General features: G+C 41.5%; 1 protein-coding gene across 2 annotated transcripts in view; it reads left to right on the top strand.

Moving 5' to 3' along the window:
• CLCN5 (chloride voltage-gated channel 5) overlaps window positions 1-24,269 on the top strand; it is a 160,253-nt gene that overhangs the window by 92,186 nt on the left and 43,798 nt on the right. For both annotated transcript variants that reach the window (XM_058658239.1, XM_058658238.1), the window contains exon 3: window positions 18,828-18,974. In XM_058658239.1, coding sequence (XP_058514222.1) covers window positions 18,828-18,974 — 147 coding nt within the window. The remainder of the gene's footprint in view (window positions 1-18,827; window positions 18,975-24,269) is intronic.

Raw genomic sequence — 24,269 nt, 5'->3', positions numbered from 1 at the left:
TCTTTGTGTCCCAATCTTACTTATTTTTAAAGAGATTTGGTTATTTATTTGAAAGGCACAGAGACAGAATTGGGGAGAGACACACAGAAAGAGACAGCTCTTCTGTCTGCATGTTTACTTCCCAAATGGCCAGAACAGTTAGAGCTTAACCAGGCCAAAGCCAGGAGCCAGGAACTCCTTTGTACCCTCCCACATCGGTAGCAGCGGCACAGGTACTTGGGCACTCATCCACTACCTTCCCAGACACATAAGCAGAAAGCTGCATGAGAAGCAGAGGAGCCAGGACTTGAACTGGCATTCTTATGTGAGGTGTTGGCATTATTAAGTGATAGTTTAATGTGCTATCCCATACAACACTGGCAACTGATTCTTTCAGTCATCTGTGAGGGTATTGGATCCCTCCCTCCATCCATCCGTCCATTCATCAATCTTGTTAGCAAACTCACTGAGCTACTGTCAACAGGGGGTGTCCTGGTGAACTAACTCATTGGAAATGCCAGTCTTATTGTCTCCTAGGCTCACAGAGACTGCATTTCCTCATGGCAGCTCACTTCCTGTGTGCACAGGGGTTCAGGATGTGTGAGATCAGGCTGCTCTTTATCCCCTGTCACAGACATGAGTGGCAGCGCCCGTGAGTGTGGTGTGTGCATCCTGAGTCAGCTCTGCTTCCACTCGTGTATCCTTGCTACCCCCCACGCCCTTGGGTGCTATCTCAGCACAGCTCCTACTCCAGGAGGCTTTTCTGCATGCGGAAGGACAAAGTGGCTGTGAATCACCACTTCCTCCTTCCTTCCTCTCCCCTCTCCCTCCCTTCCACAGGCACTGACTGAGCACTTAGGATGTGCTGACGCTATGCTGCCAAGGCCATGGGCATATGGTAATGCACAAGATGGACTTTTTAATGTGTCTTCAAGAAGGTGTGGAGAAGAGTGGATTTCCTTGTCCCCTAATATTCCTGCCAGTTGTGAGCATGTGGTGGGCTACAGAATGGGACTTCTCGTGTCACCCTGTCCCCCTCCATGTAAAGACCAAGACCTCCTGCTCTCATTGCAGACACATGTAGCAGAGAATCATCTCCATGTTGGACCCTGGTGAGGAGGGGAGGCCTGAGCCTTCTGATCTGCTCCTTCTCTCTAATCCTTGCTGTCTGGGTGCTAGTGCTGTGTCAATGCAATGCACCTGGGCAAGGATTCAGAGAGGGTGAGCTCAACTGCATCAAGAACAGGGCCTACACGTCACCTCTTCCTCCCTTGTAATAAATGGTCTCTGGGTAATAGGTGCATGTAGGGAGGCATGGGATCAAATATGTTGGGATTTCAGGCTTTGCTGGGCTTGTGTGTGCACTAGAAGGACTATCCTCACTAGATAATGTCCTCAGATGTGCAGAGCGTGAAGAGTGAGATTTCTCTGTAGCCCCCTCCTGCCACCTACAGCCAGCAGGAACCAGCGTCTTCCAGGATGCTCCTTCCTTCCCTTCTTTTCCAGCCTAAATGCAAGTGCTCTGTCTCCTGTGCGATGGTTAGTGACAGGGAGCCTTGTGCACCTCCAGAGGGATTGAGCAGCGTTGCTCACCTCTTACCCTGCTGAACGTGCCTTTGAATTTCTACTTCGTGTCAGACGCTATGCTCAGTATTGCAGATACAGTGATGGAAATGGCAGGCTGAATCATTGCATGTACTCTGACAGGCACATTTAAGACCATGAGCTCCATCAGGATCAACGGTGTAGATGTGCGCAAATGACGGGAAGAGACACATGAGCCTTTCTGTTCTCCTGCCCCATCCTCTGTGAGGACTGGGCAGTGTGCATGCTTGTAGAGATGCTTCACACTTGCAGGAATTGTAGGAGTTTGAGCTTCTAAGCTGCCCATTGTCTTCCAGGGCTTGGAGACAGGACTGGGGAACTGCCTTTCCGGGCCTACCAAGGACTCTCCTTGAGTCAGAGAAGGGATGAAGACCAGAGGGCACTTCTTGGTGCTGATCTTAAATGCACATCACACAATAGGAAAATGAGAAGAACTTGCATCTGCTACCTTCGTATAGCCATGTACTGCCTCCTGCGGTCTCTATCTTACCTGGGAGTGAGTACAGATGCCCAATAGTCTGATTTCTCCCTCTGCTCCTATCCTTATACTCCACCAGAACCTGAGTACTTTTTCAATGCAATGCAACACTACAAGAATTTTAAGCTCATGGGCTTTATTTTTTTTATTTTTTTATTTTTTATTTTTTTAAGATTTATTTTTATTGGAAAGTCAGATATGCAAAGAGGAGAGACAGGAAGATCTTCCATCTGCTGATTCACTCCCCAAGTGGCCATAATGGCCAGAGCTGAGCCAATCTAAAGCCAGGAGCTTCTTCCAGGTCTCCCACATGGATGCAGGGTTCCAAGGCCTTGGGCTGTCCTCTACTGCTTTTCCCAGGCCACAGCAGGGAGTTTGGGAAATGCGGCCACTGAGACATGAACCAGCACCCATATGGGATCCTGGCACATGGAAGGCGAGGACTTGAGCCATTAAGCTTCTGCTCCAGGTCCTCTTTTTAAAATAAAGATTTATTTATTGTAGTTGAAAGTCTGAGATACAGAGACAGAGGGAGAGAAAGGGAGAGACAGATCATCCACCACTGATTTGCTCCCCAAATGGCCACAATGACCAAAACTGAGCTGATCCAAAGTTGGGAACCAGGAACTTACTTCTGGGTCTCCCACATGAGTGCAGGGTCTGGAGGCTTTGGGCTATCCTCCTCTGTTGCCTTCCCAGGCCACAAGCAGGGAGATAGATGGGAAATGGAGCAGCCAGGATACGAACCAGAGCCCCTATGGGATGCCAGTACCACAGGCAGAGGATTAGCCCGCTACTTCACTATGCCGACTCGAAGGCTTGTCTTACGTAGACAAGTATAGTGTTCATAGATGAACTCCTTTTCCCACTCATTCATTTTTTTCCTTTTCATTTAAGTTATTTTATTTGGAAGGCAGAGAGACAGACACAGATGCCTTCCAACATTCCGCAAATGCACACTACACAACCAGGGCTGGACCAGGCTACAGCCAGGGTCTTAGAGCTAAATCGAGGTCTCCCATGTGGGTGATAGGGACCCAAGTACTTGAACTGGGAAACTAGAATTGGGAGCTGGGGCTGAGAATCCCACCTAGGCCCTTTGATATAAAGCTGTGATGTCTTAACCACCTCCTGAATCTTATTTTAGCAGACTATCAGCAGCATAAAGAAGAATAGAGCTCGCTATGATGTGTTCTGTCTGGATGAGCCTTCTCATGGCTTGTGCATGAGGTACTTGCGCATGCGTACACATAGGATGTTCCACTACTTGAGCCTTCTAGGCTCTGCTTCCTCTCTCATCTTCATTGTACCTAAGTGGATGTGCTTTCTATATACACCACCTGCGTGCAGGGATCCAGTGAAAGTGGGCATTGTCATGTAGGAGGACTGTCCATCTTTGTATTACTTCCCTCAGATTCAGCAGTTATGTAGGGAGCACTGTTTGCCAGCCACTATACTTGCTAATGAGAGTGGTAGTGAACACAATAAGCAGCCATGAGTGTAGGTCTAGTAGCAGGATAGGTTTTCTCAGAAACTCTTAGTATGCTTCCCACGCACTTTTTAACTTCAGGTGTGAGAACTGACACACAGAGAAGTGTTGTCTCAGAATAGACAACTTTACATTTTGTCTTCTGGGAATAGGAGAAATCTTAGTGAGATCTAAGAGAAAAGAAGGAGGGGCAGCTGTAGAGTTCAGATTCAGCCCGCTCCCTTCTATGACCTCCACAGTTCTGCAGTAGTTACTCTACTTCAACTAGGCTGGTCTAGTCATTCCTCCCTTTCCTAGCTGCTGGACTCCTTAGCAATTACAGTTTAAAGCTATTCAGAGTACGGGGGCTGGCATCATATCAAGGCAGGTGGAGTTGCCGCCTTCAAACCGGTATCCCACATGAGCTCCAATTCATGTTCTGCAGCTCTGCTTCCAGTTCAGTTCCTGCTAATGGCTTGGGAAGCAGTATGTTCATGGTAGACCCAAATGAAACTCCTGGTCAGTCCAGCCCACACTTGGGAGTGAAATAGCAGGTGGGATGTTGATGCAGGATCCTCCCCCTTCCCTTTCCTGTAACTCTTTCAAAATGACTAAGCAAATCTGTTTTTTTTTTTTGAAGATACTCAGCTCAGCAATATTGATTCAGAATTACTGATAGTAGTAAGAGGCAAGCTACCATATTTCAGACTTCTTTATCAAGTTCTTAAACAATCAAAACTTATAGATTCAAACACTTGGTTCTTCTTCCCTTCTGTCTTCTCCCAGTATACCTTACCACAGCAATTCAGATTACTTACTAATGCTCTTTACTTCATATACCCCGCAGATCCTGTTTAGTTACTATGCAACCTTACTCTTATTTTTCCGACTTTGCATGCCTCTTGCTGCCCAGGACCAGCAGCCTACGCATCTTTCTTAGAAATGCAGATTCTCAGGTTTTACTCCAGACCTTTTTCATCAGAAACCCAGCACAAACTGAGTTTTATTAAGCCCTCCATTACTTCAAATAAGTTTAGATTTCTCTTCTTTAATTACCAGAGACGTGTCTGTGTCAAACAGGATGATTTCTGTAGCATTACATTTTCCCTTATGTGATTTTTTTTCAGTGAAGAGACTAAATTTTTTGAGTAATTTTAGGTTTGCAGAAAAGTTTAAGTTCAAAGTGCATAGTTCACATGTACTCTCCACTCCAGTTTCTGTTACTATTATGCACCAGCATTGTACACATGTGATGAGAGGTGGGCCAGTAGGGGCACATTATTATCATCCCTAATCATTATGTTCTTTATGTTTTGTATAATCTGGGTTTTCACATATGCATAATGACCTGTATTCACCTTAGTAGTCTCATTCAGAGTAATTGAGCTGCCCTAAAGATCCTCTGTGCTTTGCTTTTCCTAAAACCTCTGGCAGTCACTCATCATCTTCCTGGGTTTTCCAGAATGTCATGTAGTTGGAATTGTACAGCCCATAGCCCCTGTAGAATGCCTTCTTTCACTTGGTAATATGTATTGAAGGCTCCTCCATATTTTTTTATGGCTTGATAGCTCATCAGTCACTGAACAATACTGCATTGTCTGGACTTGACACAGTTTATCCATTCATCTACTGAAGGGCAGCTGATTTGCTTGCAATATTTGATAATTATGAATAAAGGTGCCATAAACATCTTGTGTAGGATTTTTGAATGTGTGTGGCTGTAAATTCTGAACTCATTTGGATAAATACTAGAAACATGATTTCTGGGTTATGTGGTTAAGACTGTGTTTAGTTTTGTTTTTAAAAATATCACCATACTCTCCAAAGGTGACTAACATTTGCTTTTTCTTTGGCAACTAGTGAGAGTTTCTATTGCTCCATTTGCTCCATGTCCTTGTCACCATTTGAAACTGTCAGTGTTTTAGATTTGGGCCATTTTTTTTTAAGATTTATTTATTTTTATTGCAAAGGCGGATATACAGAGGGGAAGAGAGACAGAGAGGAAGATCCTCCATCCGCTGATTCACTCCCCAAGTGGCCGCAACGGCCGGAGCTGACCAATCCAAAGCCAGGAGCCAGGAGCTCTTCGGGGTCTCCCATGTGCAGGGTGCAGGGTCCAGGGTCCCAAGGCTTTGGGCCATCCTCGACGGCTTTCCCAGGCCACAAGCAGGGAGCTGGATGGAAAGTGGAGCAGCCAGGATTAGAACCGGCGACCATATGGGATCCTGGCATGTGCAAGGCGAGGACCTTAACCACTGCGCTAGCGTGGAGCCCAGATTTGGGCCATTCTAATAGGCATGTAGTAGCATCTTATTTTTAGTTTCCTAATTTCATGTAATATTAGGTATCTTTTCATGTGCTTCTTTGTTGGCTCTATATTTAGTGATATATCTGTTTCGGTCTTTTGCTTGTTCACTGGATTGGTTTTCTTACTGTTGAGTTTTAAGAGTTCCTTATGTATTTTGGATGCCAGTCCTTTATCAGATATGTCTTTTGTGAATATTTTCTCCCAGGATGTGATGTGTGTTTTTTATTGTATTAAAATTGACTTGAGGGGCCCGGCGGCGTGGCCCAGCGGCTAAAGTCCTCGCCTTGAAAGCCCCGGGATCCCATATGGGCGCCGGTTCTAATCCCGGCAGCTCCACTTCCCATCCAGCTCCCTGCTTGTGGCCTGGGAATGCAGTTGAGGACGGCCCAGTGCATTGGGACCCTGCACCCGTGTGGGAGACCCGGAAGAGGTTCCAGGTTCCCGGCTCTGGATCGGCGCGCAACCGCCCGTTGCGGCTCACTTGGGGAGTGAATCATTGGACGGAAGATCTTCCACTCTGTCTCTCCTCCTCTGTGTATATCTGGCTGTAATAAAATGAATAAATCTTTAAAAAAAAATTGACTTGAGAAAGGGGAATCTCTATACCTACCAAAGTGTATCATGGAAAATAATAATAAAAGGGGAAAAAAGTGGCTTTGGGGCATTGTCACATAATGAATTAAATTGCCATCTGTGACACTGACATCCCACAGCAGTGTCTGTTACAGTTCCAATTGGATCCAGCTCCATGCTAGTATGCCTGGGGGGGCAGTGGAAGATGGCCCAAGGACTTGAGTACCTGCCATCTGTGTGGAGGATCCGGATGGAGCTGCAGGTTCCCGGCTTTTTTAGTTTGTTTTTCATTGTGAAGATGAAAATATAACTTCCAAGCTCCATATACACTGGACCAAATGCGGAAAGGCGTCCTTTGATTTCTACTTTGATATTTGTATCCATCTCTTCTTTAATCGTTTTCGTTGATAGCACAGGTATGTTCCCTTTCTTTCTTCCTTCCTTCCTTCCTCTCCTTCCTTTCTTGCTTCCTCCTTTCCTCCCTCCCTTTCTTTTTTCCTCCCTCCCTCCTTCTTTGCTTCCTTCCTTTTTAAAAACTTTATTTGAAGGGAAAGTGAGTGAGATGGGTTTGGTGGGGCAGGTTGGAGCTGGGGATGGAGAGAAAGAGAGAGAAAGATCGTCTATCTGCTGGTTTACTCCCCAGATTCCCAAAACAGCCTGTCTGGCCCAGAGTAAGGCCAGGAGCCAGGAGCTCCAGGTGACTTTGCCACATGAGTGGCAAGGGCCCAAGGACTTGGGTCATCTTCCATTGCTTTCCTCAGCCATAAGCAAGGAATGGGATTGGAAGTGGAGCATCTGGGACATGAACTGGGAGCTACGTGGGATGCCAGTGCTTACAGGTGGAGGATTAGTTTTTTTTTTTTTTAACTTACCCATTTGGGAGTGATAGCATATGTTCCCATTCACTGGTTCACTCCTTGAAACCCTGAACGAGGGTTGGGAAGGACTGATGAGAATTCAGGAGCGCATAATTCAGTCTAGGTCTCCTACATGGATAGCAGGGACTCAACTACTTGAGCCATCATCCTATGTTTTGAATTAGCAGGAAGCTGGAATCAGGAGTTCCAGTCAAGGATTGAACCCAAGTACTCCACTGTGGGTTATGGGCCTCTTATTTGCTAGACCAGACCTTATCCCCATATTGTGTTTTGTTTGTTTGTTTTAATATATTATTCTATTATTTGAAAAGCAGAGTTACACAGTTGAGGGGAGGGAGTGGAGGCTGTGCAGAGAAACAGAGAGGGATCTTCAGTCCACTAGTTTGTTCTCCAAAGGGCCCTAAATGCTGGGGTTAGGCCAAGATTAAGCCAAGAAAGTGCAGCTCTATCCAGATCTCCCACATGTGACTTGGGCCATCTTCTGTTGTTTATCCTAGCCACATTAGCAGGGAGGTGAATCTGAAGTGGAGCAGCTGGGACTTGAATTGGCACTCACATGGGGTGCCTACGCCACACACAGAGGCTCAAGCTGGAACACCACAGCGCCAACACCATCATATTTATGTTTAAGAAAACATAGGTACTAGTATCCTTTCGTGTTAGATAGTTATTCTGGATGAATTTTATTGTCAGTCTGTGAGGTGGTATAAAAGATGCCTTAGGAACTTTACATGAATTTCTAGATATAATTGAAATGAAGGCCTTGCCCATTGTTGCTGTATTTAGACTTTCCAATCAAGATCATGATGCTTTCTGTCCTCTTTCCTTTGTACTTGCCTTTTATATGTTTTGAAGTAATATTGTTTCAATTTTATGACTATCACAGATGAATTTTTTATCATTGTGTTTTCTACTTCTGTGGTAATATATAGGAATATAATTGTTCTTTGTGGATTTATCTTACAATTTCTGTATTTCTTCTTTATTTTTACTACTTTAGTTGATATTCTTATATTTGCATGGATAAGAATCCTTCCAGTCTAAATTGGAATATCATTTTTGTTGCATTCCTAAATGAATTCATCACTTTTTTCCTCAAGGTTTTTCTTGAACCATTTTAAATATTGGCAGCAGGAAATCATTACCTTCCTGTCTTGCTTCTTGGTTTTTATTTAGATTTTCTATATCATGTCAAGAAAGAACCCTTTCAAGTTTTTAATCCAGAATAACTAATTTTAAAAATCTATTCTTGGGGCCTGGCACAAGAGCTTAGCAGCTAAAATCCTTGTGTTGCACACGGCAGGATTCCATACAGGTGGTGGTTTGTGTCCTGGCTGCTCCACTTCCTGGCGCGTGCAAGACAAGGATTTTAGCTGCTAGGCTGCCGTGCTGGGCCCTAGTCCACACTTTTGAAACGAGCATGTGATAGGCACCTCATAGAATAACCTCCAAGATCTCCATTTCACTTCTGCTTGTCAAAATGAAGTTATTGAAATTGGATTTGAAGTACAAGTTAAATTATTTTCTGAACCCTCTTTCTGTTTCAGGCACTTGGGTAGCTTAGAGTATAGCAGGTAATGCTAATTTTGTTTGTGTGCCAGTTCTTAACTCTTTCACTGTTAGGAGTGTCTAAATGTTTTCTTTTAAATGATACCACAATATTTTACAGCTTTGTAAATTGTGTGTCTCTTAAGCCCCATTTCCTCTGCTCTCTCCTTTTCCCTTGTTTGCAGTATCTCACATGTATTAATCATCCAGAATGCCATGTGCAGGTCAGCAGATGTTTTTGTGCAACAAAAATAAAAGTTTATTGCTCCTCTGTGTTTGTCAGCATTGAAATATGTGACATGCTTTGTATTTTCATTTGGGGAGTCAAGTGTGTCAGCCCACCCATTGATTTATGCACTAGTTTTTGCCAGATGGGTCGAAAGAGGAGTAGTAATTTCTTCAAGCCAACATGTGTCCATGTCGCTAGTAAAACAGCATGCCCACATGGCATACTGCCCATCCTCTCCCACTGCTTGGGTCTCTCTTGCCTTGGTTTGTGTGCTCCTCCTTCTCTTTCTCACTTCCTTTTCCAGTCTAAGTCAGCTCCATTGAAACTAAATGTAGCAAACTGCCACCCTAGCTCTTTCTTTTTATCTGCCAGCCTTCTGCTGCCACACTTTAAACCCTAAAGTGACGCTTTTATCACATTGCTTCTCAAAAATCATGGTAACTTTAGCCTAGTGGCTAAAGTCCTTGCCTTTCATGCACCACGATCCCATATGGGCACTGGTTTATATTCCAGAGGCCCCGCTTTCCATCCAGCTCCCTGCTTGTGGCCTGGGAAAACAGTTGAGGACGGCCCACAGCCTTGGAATCCTGCACCCATGTGGGAGACCCGGAAGAGGCTCCAGGCTTTGGATCAGACCATTGCAGCAACTTGGGGAGTGAAATCATTGGACGAAAGATCTTCCTCTCTGTCTCTCCTCCTCTGTATATCTGATTTTCAAATAGAAAAGAAAATAAATATTTTTTTTAAATAAAATACATCTTAAAAAAAATCACAGTAACTCTTGTGGCCTTCTGGGTCATTGTTGACCTATCTCTCTCTATTGATTTGCTTGGGGACACCTACCCTGTCCTATACTCAAATATCAATGCCAACTTCATTCTTATCTCTAAGACTTTGACCATTTTGTTTGCTGAACGTGAACTATACACTCTCCTCTATAGAAGCCTTCTGTAGCTCTCACTGAGCCCTCCCCTTTTTTCTGAGTGCTGATTGCACAGCTTACCACTTACTAAAGGGTTTTCTCCTCAAGCAAATCATAAATTTAGAGTAATAAACTTTTTGTATCCCCCCTTCCCTCTCCTTATAGTACAAAGAATAGATTTATTGAGTGTTAGCTATATAAATATTTTATTTAGCTGTTAAACCTTCCTTCCCGACCGAAGTTCTCCTTGGTAAGAATGTATTGAACACCTACTCTGAGACCACAGTGGAGTTTCTGCAGCAACAGAAATGAGAAGGACATGGTGTAGTCACAAGACCCCAGTGGAAGAGATTTTGCAATCAACGTAGTTGCCTGAACAAAGGGGGTATTGTGGGAAAAGCCTATTGGAGCTGGCCCTAGATGTGATGAATGGGATTTCACTTGACTGAAAATAGAATGGGGATGGATGGGGGTGGGTGGGATTCCATATAGAACAACTGGTTTGAGCAAAAGCATGGAGATGTAACAGTACATGACCTATGTGGAGTATAACACATTTGTAGCTGTAGCTAAGCCTGTCGGGCTAGATGTGATCCAGATCAGAGAGAGCTCTGAATGCCATGCAAAGAAGTTGCAGTTTGATCCTAGAGACGGTGAAGAATCACTTGGAATTTTAAGCAAGAATGTAACTAGAGGACACATGTCTGCTTTGTCACTCAAATACCAATGACACATTTTCCCCATGATTGCCCTCCTCTTTTGCCCTCTCCTCTACAAGTCCTATCCGCAGTCCTTTAACCTGGCAATAAATGTGATTCCTTTACATTGTTACTAGCTTGACCCAAATTCTGACTGACCTCAGGCTGTGTAGAATAAATTTTGATTTAATCCAGATGTGTCATTTTCTGAACTGACATGCACTTGTAAAGCCTCAGAAAATTATAAAGAGCACTGGAATTGGAGTTCAACTACACATGAGTTCAAATCTTTACTCATTATTCGGCTCCTTTAATTTTTATGACAATTATTTTATCTGAAAAATGAAATGAAAGAGTACGACAGAATGGGTTATCCTATGGCGAATACCGCTTTGAGTTTTACTGCTTGTATTTATTTCCTTTGTAACAGTCCAATCCTTAAGTATCTATTTTGCTTTTCACCGTTAGGTCCTTTTAGCGTTAGCTCTTTTCAGTGTAAATTCATTTTGGTTTGCTGCCACAAGCTGAAACACAGATGCAGCAAACCATCCGGGGGGTTTTATTCCAGCACGAATGATGCCTGTGGGGACAGGAGTGGAGACGGAGAGAGAAGAGAGAAGTCTACTGCCATAGTGACATGAGGGGTTCCAAGGGAAGAGGGAGAGGTGGGGGAGCAAGAGAAGTGTGGCACGCATGTGGCAGTGTGCCTCTATGGCTGGGAGTGGCTATCAGCGGCCATGAGGAATTGGTGGATACCTCAGGTATGGTGCCATGAGGTTACAGCGGATTGATGGGAACAGGGTTACAGAGTCACAGCAGATTGGCAGACAACAAAATTTGAACCTAAAGGGCACACGAATCTTAAGGAAGCTGAGACCTAAGGGAAGCAGATATTTAAAATGGTGCCAAGTCCAAAATGGCAGGGGTCTTCAGGACCGATGTTTGAGTCACTCACATTCACCATTTGCCTGTTTCTTCTAATTTTCTTTCATTGACACTTTCTTCCCATATATTTATTGAGGAAACACTTATAACCCAAACAATAAACCAGATAGCTGTTCCAGGAAATGTGTGAAATAAAGCAGCTCAATTTAGCTGGATTGTTTTGTGTCAGTAGGTTACAGGAAACAGTTTAGAAGCTCCCAGTGGGGAAACTATGAAAAGTTATTCAGCTTCTCTTTTGTTGGTTCTTCGTCTTGCAGTATCATTATTTTTGTTGTAATGAATTGCTACAATAATAGACACACTTTTTAAAAGATTTATTTATTTTTATTGGAGAAACAGATATACAGAGAGGAGGAGAGACAGAGAGGAAGATCCTCCGTCCAATGATCATTCTCCAAGTGACTGCAATGGCCAGAGCTGAGTCAATCCAAAGCCAGGAGCGAGGAACTTCTTCTGGGTCTCCCAAGCGGGTGCAGGGTGCCAAGGCTTTGGGCCGTCCTCAACTGCTTTCCCAGGCCACAAGCAGGGAGCTGGATGGGAAGTGGAGCAGCCTGGATTAGAACCAGTGCCCATATGGGATTCCGGCATGTGCAAGGCAAGGACTTTAGCCACTAGGCTACCACACTGGCCTTAGGCACACCTATTTGAAACTGTGAACACAGGACATATTCCAAAGCCAAATACAAAAGTTTTCTAGATGTCCCCTTTTCTTCCTGTGATTTATGCACTAATGTGGATTTGCTGGAACAGGCATCTTATTTATTAAGATGTATTTATCTATTTAAAAGACAGAATGACATATGTAGAGAGATTTTGATTTATTTTCCAGTTTCTCACAGCAGCCAAAGTTGGGCCAGACCAAAGCCAGGGACCTGGAAGTTCATCCAGGTCTCTCACATGAATGTCAACAACACAAGTATCCAAGCTGCTCCCCAGGATACGTATCAGCAGGAGGCTGGATGCGAAGTAGAGGAGGATTGGAGCCTAGGCACTCCGGTAGAGTGTGAGTGTCCCAAGCAGTATCTTAACTGCTGTGGCGTAAAGCCAGTCCCCTGCAATTTTTCTTTTTAATACAAAGGGAGAGAAAGCCATTTCATATCTATTCTCCAAATGGTTGCAACAGCCAGCGCTGAGCTAGGCTGAAGCCAGGAGCCTGGAATTCCATCCTGGCTTCCCACATAGGTGACAGGAACCTGACTACTTGAACTATTGCCTGCTACCTCCCAACATGCTCATTACCAGGAAGGGAGATTAGAATTAGAGTAGGGAATTAAGCCTCAGTAGGGGACGTGGGCATCCCAGGTGGCAACTTAACTGCTGCACTATGATGCCCACTCCTAAGTTGTGTATTCCATTTCTTGAGTGGAACATGTAGCCATGGAGGAGAGGGGAGGGACTCTGCATTTACTATACAGATATTCTTGCTTTCTTTTAGTGCTCGTCACTATGAGGAACTCATGGACATTTGATAAATTCATAGTGAAAGAAAAGCTCTTCAGCTGTGCTACTCTGTTAGCTTTGCTTCTTATCAGTTAGAATGGTCCATGTTTTCAGCTGTGATTTCCAGAAATCTAGAGTGCCTACTCATGAGGTTAAGGACTTTTTGTAGGCTCATTCCATGTAGTATATCCCAGAGTTAGGCAAAACATGAACTGTAAATATTGACTCTGTTGCCACATGAATTTAAAAGAGCAGTTGATATGGAAGGAAAATAGTAAGGACCATGTCTTATTTGGATTTCATGGTTTGTGTTTAGGTTAATATTGTTTCCACTGATTTTATTTTTCATTTTCCTCCTGCTGAATTTGAAGTAGTAACAATTCTATCAAATGGAGTTCTTGGAAATGCAGGACTGGAACTTGGAAATGAGAGCTAGAGATTTAGGTTGAGTATCTTTTATCTGAAATATTTGGTACCATAACTGTTTGTTGATTCTGGATTTTTTTCAGATTTTCAAATATTTTTAAATATGTCATGAGACTTTTATATCATGAAATATATTGAAGATGAGACCCAAGTCTGAATATGAACTTTACTTCTTGATTCTTATTCACTTACACCCATAGCCTGAAGGGAATTTTCTGTAATGCACTTAATAATTTTGTAGTGAATGCAACTTTTAGGGAACAGATTTTTTTTCCCCAGCTGTGAAATCATGTTGTACTCCAAAAGTTGCAAATTTTGGAACACATTGGATTTCAGATTCACAATGTTCAGCCTATAGGTTTCCTTAAATAATGCAACAAAGTAAATGAGATTGAAGAGCAGAAAGTATCTGTTAGGTAGGAATAAAGTGTGTGGGGGGGAAGGGGAGGTGTTTTACTCTTGTTTGTTTGAGGAGAGAATCTGTCCTGGGGGGTGGAGGGTGGGAATAACTTCACTTAGGGATATAGACCCCAAGTGATCTGAGAAGAGTGCCCACTCAGAAAGGTAGCTTGGCCTGGGGTATTAGAGTTTATATACTTTGAAGAAAGTTACTTCTCCACAGATGTGTGGCTTGCTGCTGGTGTCTGAGCAGGGATAAGAAAGCATTTCCAGAAGGTAGTGGCTCTGTATTGTCAGCCAGAACCCAATAGATGTCACATCTGTGTATGGAAAAGGTAGGTGAGGGGAGGGAGATTGGTTATATACAAGGGGTTGTTTCAAAAAGTTAAAAAAAAAAAAATGTTAAGGCTGTTTGGATCCAGATTTATTTGTTGTTGTTGTTCAGATTCCTTACAGTCAGTGAAGGAATATACAAATATAGAAAGAAAAAAAAGATGTTGGCATGGGTGTTGTGATGCAGTGATTTAAGCCACTTCTGGGACACTTATATCCTGTGTCAGATATTTGAATCCTGACTCCTCTGCTTCAGATCCAGCTCCAGTTCCCTGCTAATGCACCTGAGAAGAATGCAGAAGGTAGCATAAATGCTTGCATTTCTTCCATCCATGTGGGAGACCCGGATGGAGTTCCCAGCTCCTGGCTTAGGTCTGGCCCAGTTCTTCATATTGTAACCAGCTGGGGAGTGAATCAGAAGATACAAGACCTTTCTTTATCACTCTGCCTTTTGAATAAATAAGTGAATAAATCTTAAAACAAAACAAAATTGGACCCTGCCATTTTAGATTAGAATAAGAGACATAATTGAGGATATATATATTATAGATTATATGTAATCAATATATGAAGATGTGAAAATTGATTAAATGTGTACTTTTAGGTACTTACATGTGTCTGTTAATGTGTGTGTGAATTCCCTACTTTTTTTTCTACTGAGAAAGTTTGGAAGCAGCAACACCCCAGTAGCATTGAGCACACCTAGCACTTAGCTTTTGGCCTCTAGATATTCCAATTAATACTGAAGGTTCCATGAAGAAATGGCCGATCCTAGGGATGGAAACATGGAAGTGCAAGACAAATCTGAAATGTCTTTTTTGATGTAAATTAAGTGAATTTTCAAAGCATGGTGAGACACATGTCAATAGGACATAAAAGCCACCTTGAAGGGGTCCCTCCTGGCCAAATGTGGAAAATATAGACATGAAAATGAATCACAATAGCAGTGGATTATAATTCACTAAGCAAAATAGGAGTCTACCTAAATGTAAATGAGTGAATGAATAAGCAAAGTGTTTTATAGGAAATGCTTTTTTAATCAAAGGGTCGTTAACAGAACATAATCTCTGTTATAAAGACAAAATATGTATTAAAGTGGCAAGACCTTGAAGATACCAATTTTATGAGGTGATCTAATAAATAGCATCATTAATTGGAGACAAATGAAAGGCATATGCCCTGTGATAAGATGCAGTTAGAACGCAGCATCAATTTTCTGATATGTCAAGGATTTGAATAAACTCATAAGAAAAGATCAAACCAAACCAAAAGATTGTCAATAGAGTAACTGATTTGTAATCTTCAAGTGTATCAAGATTATGAACCTTAAGAAAAGATTGAGAATTCCATTTCAGATAGCAGTTTCATGTGCTTATTCCTTTGATCATTATTCAGGAAGTTTATTATTATTATTTTTTTAAAGTCAGTTGACAAACTGGAAGACAATTAACAGTCAACCTAGAGACGTTAGTGGTTTGACAAAAATTCACTGATGTCAAGTTCAAAGCAAGAGTAGAAAACATTGACAATATAGAGTCAAAAGTTATGGTCAGCATTTCCAGAAAGGGGCTAATAAGAGAGAAATTAATGATTGGATTTTCCTTAGTTACAGCTGTTGCATGTTATGCATATATGCTTACAACCCTGTCTATTGTTAATAGTAACTCATTCTTACATAAATAGTATTAAGATTGTGCAGATAGTATTTACACAGATACTAATAGTGATGCTCCATTAATCAACAAGCTTTCAAAGTGAAGTAAGGCCTAACTTTACAATATCATCATGTGATGCTGTGTAAATATATTAACCTTGTTTCCAAGATCTAAATGTTGCATTATTTGAATACTACCAAGCAGTGTTTGCTGCTCTTGTCCTTGTCCAGCGTTGCAATATTTACTTCCTAGTAGGCTGGAGAGATTTAAAAAAAAAAAAGATTTACTTAGGTTTTTCCTTGATACAGATTTATAAGGGTCAGCCTTCCCCTCCTTCCTTCCTCTCTCTCTCTCTCTCTCTCTCTCTCTCTCTCTCTCTCTCTCCCATATATATATCCCATATATATCTATATATATCTATATATATTCCTCTTTTGTTAATTGTCCCCAAGTTATTACAATGGCCTAGTCATTCATTTTACTATTGCAAGCTTAACTTTCTGACATGTAAATGTATCACAGCCTGGCAAGTATAAGAATGGGAAGAAAATAAAGTAACGTAACATAAAAGTATAATTAGAAATAATAAGGGATCCTACTGTAAGGATGTAGTAATATTTGAAGCAGAAAATATTTTCTTCATTTAAAAAAGGAGGAAGAATCTATGCAAGCCAGCACAGGCCCTAAACTCTAAACTGAAAATGGTTTCGGATAGACTCTTAACAGTTTGACCAACATCAACACCAAAGGAATGGTTTTATCCTGGATGATAACAGTGAAGAAATCAGTATTTCCTATGCATTGTTGGTAATAAGAAAACAAACAAACAACAAACAAATGCCAGGAGTCCTGTATTAGATGCAGTTCTGTGGAAGTGCGAGCTGAGACACGGTGTTTTGTGTGAGTGCATGATCAAGGGAACGCTCTCAGGAGAAGGGAAGTAAAGCAAACAGCAAGGACAAGGGGAAAAGGTTCAGCAAGCATAGGCTATTGAGCAGGGAAGGAGTACAACTAAGACTACAAAATGTGGATTATTAGTATCCCAGCACCTGCTGGAGCCACAGAGCAAGGTTAGTTTCTGTTGTTGCTTGAATGACTTCATGATCAGTGCTTTTATACATTATTAGTACTGTGATACTGAAACAGATTTGTCTCTTTCCCTCCCTGACCATATAGCATCATGTCAAAATAATAATGCTCCACTTTATCCTATTATCCAGTTCCTAACTTTGCAGATCTCAGCTATTATGGGCACTAAAGAATATTGAGGATGTGTGCGTTTGCCCATATTGGCTCACAAATTGAAGTCCCAGCTACTTTGCTTCTGATAACTTCCTGCTAATGCACCTGGGAGGAAAGTAGATGATGGTCCAGCAGCTTGGGTCCTTGTCACTCATGTGGAAGACCAGGATGAGAGTTCCTGGCTCCTGACTTCAGCCTGGACCACCCATGGCTGTGATGATCATTTGGGGAATGGAAGAGTAGATGGAAAAATCTCTGTCTCTCCATCTCTGTTGCTCTGCCTTTACAATCAATCATATTTGGAAATGAGGGGAAGGCAGTGCTACATAAAGCTGAATATAATGTTGTTTCTTGCAATCAGGATTTAAAATTTTTAATTAAAATTTGTTATCTGAATATTTATACTTGAGATAGAGAAGTTTCATTTTCATATTAAATTATTTAGCAGAGAACATCATTTAGATGGCAAAGTATGCCTCATTTTCCTTGTGCCAATCATTTGTCATTTCTGTGCATCTGTTTTGTGTGTAAAGCTCTGACATAGTCAGGCTAAGACATTTCTCAATACCTATGTCTAATTTTTATTTCAATTGATTGTGAACTCCCATTAAATTTGTACGCATGTCCTTAATTCTTGTATGCTCATTTGAATTGTTTTCCAAAAATGAAAACTACCAACTGCTTGGTGAAAGTTACAGATACATCTGTTGAGTATATTAAGTAGTTTTTGTATTGAGATCATCACTCTTGAGATGCATTTTTATTTTTGTAGCATGTTGTTAACTTCATGTTGATGAAAATTTATTATTTTCACCCTCTTGTGGACTGTGCTCACTGGTTCTGTATTTTAGGGGATATATAATGGAAGTGTAGTGGGGACTGATATATTCAGATATGGAGACAAAGTGCTGTATGTCTCTATGCATACAGGCCAAAGGTGCGCTCCCAGGGAAAGAATCGATAATATCCTAACAGTAAGGTGATGGACTGTCTGACAATGTCCATGCCTGCACTGTCGGGAAACACTTCAATAGCAGCATGATGGACTTGTGACTGTTCATGAAGCACATCCATTGTAGGACTAGAGGGGAAATCAATGGGGTGATGACCTTGGGGAAAGGCATGGGCAACCCCAGAGCCTATTGAACTATATCATAAAACAAAATAAAATATTTTTAAATCTAAAAAAAGACATCATCAAGGTAAAACATGGAAGAAGGCACAAGTGGCAACCCATTTGTCAAAATTACTCAAATATGCACCAACTGGTGAGTGGATAGACAAAATGTGTTCTGTTCAAACAATGGAATATGATTCAATCATAAAAGGAATGAAATACTGATACATTCTACAGCAGATGATTCTTGAAACCATTATGCTAAGTCTAACAAGCCAGAAAGAAAGGCCACATACAGTACAGTTCCATTTGTATGGAAGTTACTGAGGGCTCATGAATGAGGAATTACTGTTTACTGGGCACAGAATTTCTGTTGATACTGACAGAAAAAGGTCTTAGAAATGGATAGTAGAGATGGTTGTGCAGCATTATAAATGAAATCAATGCTATTGAATTGTCTACTTCAAAATTACACAGCTTATCTATTTGGTGTTATGTGTATTTACTGCCATAAAAAGAAAAGAATAAATGTTTCCGGGGTTGGAGGTTGTTGTTATAAACCTCCTGTTTGTCTTTCTGCACAGGAGCCATGGATAACAGAGGCTTTAAGCAGGGGAGTTTTTGTAGCTTCCGGAGCAGCTCCAGCGATGAAGACCTGATGGACATACCAGGCACAGCTATGGACTTCTCCATGAGAGATGATGTTCCTCCCTTAGACCGAGAAATAGAAGGTACCATGACTACTGATCCAGCTTTAAAAAAATGTTTGCAGTTTTATGTGGAGTCATTTATTTCATTTATTTTCTGGCACACAGTCCTGTGAGTTCTCACACAAGCCTAGCGTCTTGTAGCCTCCACCACTGAACAATTCAACTCCCCGCAAAACTCTGGCTATCAATTTGAACTCAGACCTCCTTCTTCTTTAGTCCTGGCTGCCTTTGATCTTTTCCTTGTCTCTGTGGTTTTCTTCTTTTCAAGGATACCATGTACATGGAATCCCATGTCACCTCGTGAGACTGGCTTCCTTCATTTTTCATGCTGACTAGTACACTCAGAAGTGGGACGGCGGGATCATATGGTGAATGTATGCTTAACTTTTTAAGAAATTGCCATGCCGTTTTGCAGAGCGCCTGCACCATTTTGCACCTGGACTAGCTGTGTGTGAGAGCTCTGCTTACTCCACACCCTCAACAGCTCTTGGTATCTTCAGTAATTCTGCTTTTAGTACTCCTAATAGGTATACAGTGGCAGCTCATCATGGTTTTAATTTAATTTCCTTAATGGCTGAGGATCTTGAACATCATTTATGTGCTTATTTGCTAACCTTATATCCTCTTTGATGAATTATCTGTTCAGATCTTTTCTCCTTTTTATATTTGGATTTTTAAATTGAATGTAATACACCTATAAAGTGAAAATTTTAACCCTCATTGGTTGTCTGGTATGTCCGTGTGAGTGTGTGCGTGTGTGTGTGTGTGTGTGTGTGAGAGAGAGAGAGAGAGACAGAGAGAGAGAGAGAGAGAGAGAGAGAGAGAGGAAGGAAGGTCTTCTATCCACTAGTTCACTCCCTAAATGGCCACTGAGCTGATCTAGAGTGAGAAGCCTCCTCTGGGTCTCCCACATGGGTGCAGGGTCCCAAGAACTTGGATAATCCTCAGATGCTTTCCAGGGCACAAGCAAGGGGCTGGACTGGGAATGGAGCAGCCGGGATACGAACCAGAGTCCATACAGGATGTAAGCGCCACAGAGTAGAGGAATAGCCTGATGTGCCATGGTGCTAGCTCCACATGTAATTTCATTGGTATGATTATATCACAGCTTATTTAACTAACTTATTATTAATCCATTGGTACATGTTTTAGTTGTCTCTGGTTTTTTTTTGTTACAGTGTTGTAGTAAGCAACTGTATATGTATAATCAAAGTATGTAGCTTATAAGAGTACTTATTTCTCCATAGCCTGACAATGCCAAATATTACAATTCCTTTTTATTTTTATGATAAAATAAAACTTTCCATTGTTTTAATTTGAAATTGTATACCTACTTTAAAACAACTGTCTTTTTTTTTTTTTAAAAAATTGGGATTGCCATTTTCAGAATAGTTAGTGGACAGGAACTACTGTTAGAATTTATCATTTAGCAAATCTATGTTAAGAACATAGGACTTTTTAGACCCTTTACTAGGATCTTAGAATTAACAAGGCTTTAAGCCATTGTGCCTGCCGTCAGGAAGTGGATTCTAGTCGGGAGTACTTGGGATAGTGCTCCCTTACATCTAGCATAAATGCAAGTGCTCAGTAAAATGGTGGGTATCATTATTACAGTATTATTGCTGTAATGCTCTAAGCATTCTAGCCTTTATTGGAACTTAGCAGAGGAAGCTACGTGTACATGTGTGTAATGATGTGTATGTGTGTATTTGTGAAGGGCTAGAGATAATTTCACAGAAAAGGTGTGTTGGAGTAGGGCCATGAAAGATGAATTATTTGATAACAAGAGTGTTTGAGATATAGAACAATTTTTAAAATATGTTTATAAATTTTTACAATAAATTTATTTTGATGATGTTTACATAGTTAAGAATACATGACCCTGTGGACCACTGATTAGGGTGGGAGCGTGAGGAATGAGGGAAAGTGGGTGAGACAGTTGTCTCCAATCTCCTTTTTTTTTTTTTTTCATATATCTGCAGAAGTGGGGAGAGAAGGGGAGAGGGCCTCTAGGAGTATTCCAACTGCATTACTACCCTGGAATGGGGGAAAGCCACCCGATGTCATCCCAGGGTCCCTGGGTTCTGAGGCTACTGCTAAAGTGGTTTTCATAGTTCTGAAATGCTGTTGATTTTCTTGTTCCAAGGTTGAGCAAATCCTCACCCAGATAGTATCTGTCAAAGAGGAAAGAGGAAGAGCGATACAATTTGTTCTGCCCACCATGGTGCTCGACGTCCTCTGCAGGCCTCAGTGAACTGGTTGTCATGTCCCCCATGTGCATCTGGGCACACTCTCCATTGCCCAGGCTTCAACAACCAGGGAGACCCCGTTCTGATACATGCACTGCAGTCAGACCACAGATCCTGTAATTTTCTCCATAGATGGAGTTTTGCGTTCAGTGATCCAGATCCTGTCTGCTGGCCTACCAGAGTCTGCCCCACCAGCGTCTGCCCCCCTGCCCAACAAATCTTAAAAAGAAAGACAAGTATGTTGGCACACTGGTATAGTTAACATAAAATTTGGCATTAACCAGGCCCAGGATGCCTGCCATCTATTAAGGTGCTTTTCTCCCAGCAGTATAACGCTTGCCTAGGTACAATCAACCTAGGCAGTTGCCTACAGGTGGGGTAATATAAAGGTTCTTCAACAAGTCTATGGAGAATGAAATTAAAGGATAATTGTATTTGGGTCAAAAAGATTTTGAAATTCATACTAAGAATTTGAATTAACCTATTATATTTGTGAGGTCAGAATTCCTTCATCCATCCTTATAGTAAATAGTTTTCAAACATTTTTGACAAACCAAGCATTATGGTCAGGCTGGAAATTGGGGAAGATACTGATCTGAAACTCAAATCTAGTGGGAGAAGGATTAGTTCCCCCTATGGGTACCAAAATCTGGAAATACTTGTGCTCGTTATATATAGTAGTGTAGCATTTGCGTATAACATAAGCCATTCTCCTATATACTTTAAATTGCATATAGATTACTTGTAATACCTAATAAAATTAAATGGCATGTAATAGTTGTTATATTGTATTAGAGAGTAATAACAAAAATCTGTGCATGTATAGTAAAAATGCAGGTTTTTTAAAAGAATATTTTTTTATCCTCAGTTGCCTCAATCTGTAGATATGGAGACTGTAGACAGATTAGTTATTTAATTACTCATTTTATAAGTACCAGGGTGGAAATAAATAGAATGACAATAAATGATACTTAAAGTAAAACCAACTAGAAAGCAGAGCAAGAAAATTATATCACTGCAGAGTATCTTAAGTGACTCCTTTTTGTATGTGGCGCACAAAAGATCAGGGAAGATCTCACCAAGAAGGTAACCAATTAGGGATAAGTATATCAGTATGGAAATGATGTATTGGGTAGGTGTTCTGGCATAGTATGTAAGGCTGCTGCCTGCAGTGTTAGCATCCCATATGGATACTGCTTCAAGTCCTGGATACCCCTCTTCCAATCTAGCTCCCTGATAATCAGTCTGGGAAAGCAGCAGAGGATGGATCAAATGCTTGGGTCCCTGCAACCATGTAAGACACCTGGAAGAAGCTTCTGCCTCTTGGCTTTGGACTGGCTCAGTTCTAGCTGTTGCAGCCATTTGGCGAGTAAACCAGCAGCTGGAAGATCTCTTTTACTTTCTATCCCTCCCTGTCTCTCTGTAACTCTGCCTTTCAAATAATCTTTTTTTTAAAAAAAATAATACAGAGTGGCAAGAATTTTGCTAGGAAATACACCCCAGGCAAATAACAGTAAAGGTGAGCTCCTACATTTAAAGTTGGTAAAAGGAAGGTACTTCTGGTTTTGTATTTAGTTATTTTTTAAAAGATTTATCTTATTTTTATTGGAAAGTCGGAGACAGAGAGGAGGAGAGACAGAGAGGAAGATCTTCTGTCCTCTGATTCACTCCCCAAGTGGCTATAACCGCCAGAGCTGAGCCGATCTGAAGCCAGGAGCCAGGAGCTTCTTCCAGGTCTCACACTCAGGTGCAGGGTCCCAAGGCTTTAGGCCGTCTTTGACTGCTTTCCCAGGCTACAAGCAAGGAGCTGGATGGGAAGTGGGGCTGCTGGGATAAGAACCGGAGCCCATATGGGATCCCAGCATGTGCAAGGCAAGGACTTTAGCCGCTAGGCTACCACACCAGGCCCATTATATTTAGTTTTAAACCGAAAGTGTTTGCCTATCATTTCCACTTCTGTATTCTTAATAATCTTTGTAGTTACAGCAATCAGTGAACAGCTCTACTGAAGAGATTACTTAGGCTGTGCAAAATCTTAAAGGCGTTATCTCTACTTGGGCCTTTTGGCTGAGAGTACTTATATCACAGCTTCTAACAGAAAGTGGGCTCATATGGAAAATTCATCAGCAAAGTGCTTTTTATGTATTCACATTACTCACAGTAGAAATTGGCGGGGGGGGTGGTTAGTGACACAGCATACATAGCAGGCTAAGCTTCCACCTGAACTATCAGCATTCCATATGGGGACTGGTTCGTGTCCTGACTGCTCCACTTCCCATCCAGTTCCCTGCTTATGGCCTGGGAAAGTGGTGGAGGATGGACCAAAGCCTTCGGCCCCTGAACCTGTGTGGGATGTCCAGAAGAAGCTTCTGGCTACTAGTTTTGAATCAATTCTGCTCCAACCATTGCAGCCATTTGAGGAGTAAACCAGCAAATGGAAGTTCTTCCCCACCAACTTCTCTGTGTGTATGTGTGTGTGTTTGTATGTGTGTGTGTGTCCTCTCTGTAATTCTTTCAAATAAAAATAAAATAAATCTTTAAGAAAACTTAGAACAAGTGGAATTCCATTATTCCCATTTCACAGATTAGAAAACTGATGTCAAAAACTTTTCTGTAGTCTTTATAGGGGAGTTATTACTCGTGGTTTACAAGGTCTGACCATAAAATAACGAGACTGCTTTCCATGAGTCACACATGGAAATAACTTCACTTTCAACACTCCATAGCAGTGGAATTTTTCTTGCTTTGCTTTGTTTCTTTTTGCTTTATTTAATGTTTTTTGCATGGAATTTCCTTGTAAAGACAAAAAAAAAAAAAGAGGGGGGAAGGTCATAGAGTCCTTGGTATTTTGGTGGCAAAACTGTCTAAAATACTATGTTTTATACCACACATGAGTACATACTAAAAAATTAGTTAGAAGGAGCTTGAAAGGCAGTAAAAGTGGTTTTTTGTTTCCCAGATGGCCAGAGGGATTGATTTATGAGGAATGAATAAATAAATTATGCATGGCATGGTTGAATGCATGTGAGGTAGTGTTAGAATAGTCTGTAAATTAGAAGAAACAGAA

This window comes from Ochotona princeps, chromosome X (genome assembly GCF_030435755.1).
Source record: "Ochotona princeps isolate mOchPri1 chromosome X, mOchPri1.hap1, whole genome shotgun sequence".
NCBI classification, from domain to species: domain Eukaryota; kingdom Metazoa; phylum Chordata; class Mammalia; order Lagomorpha; family Ochotonidae; genus Ochotona; species Ochotona princeps.
Note: the sequence above shows the minus strand (reverse complement) of the source record. Positions and strands in the feature narration are given on the sequence as shown.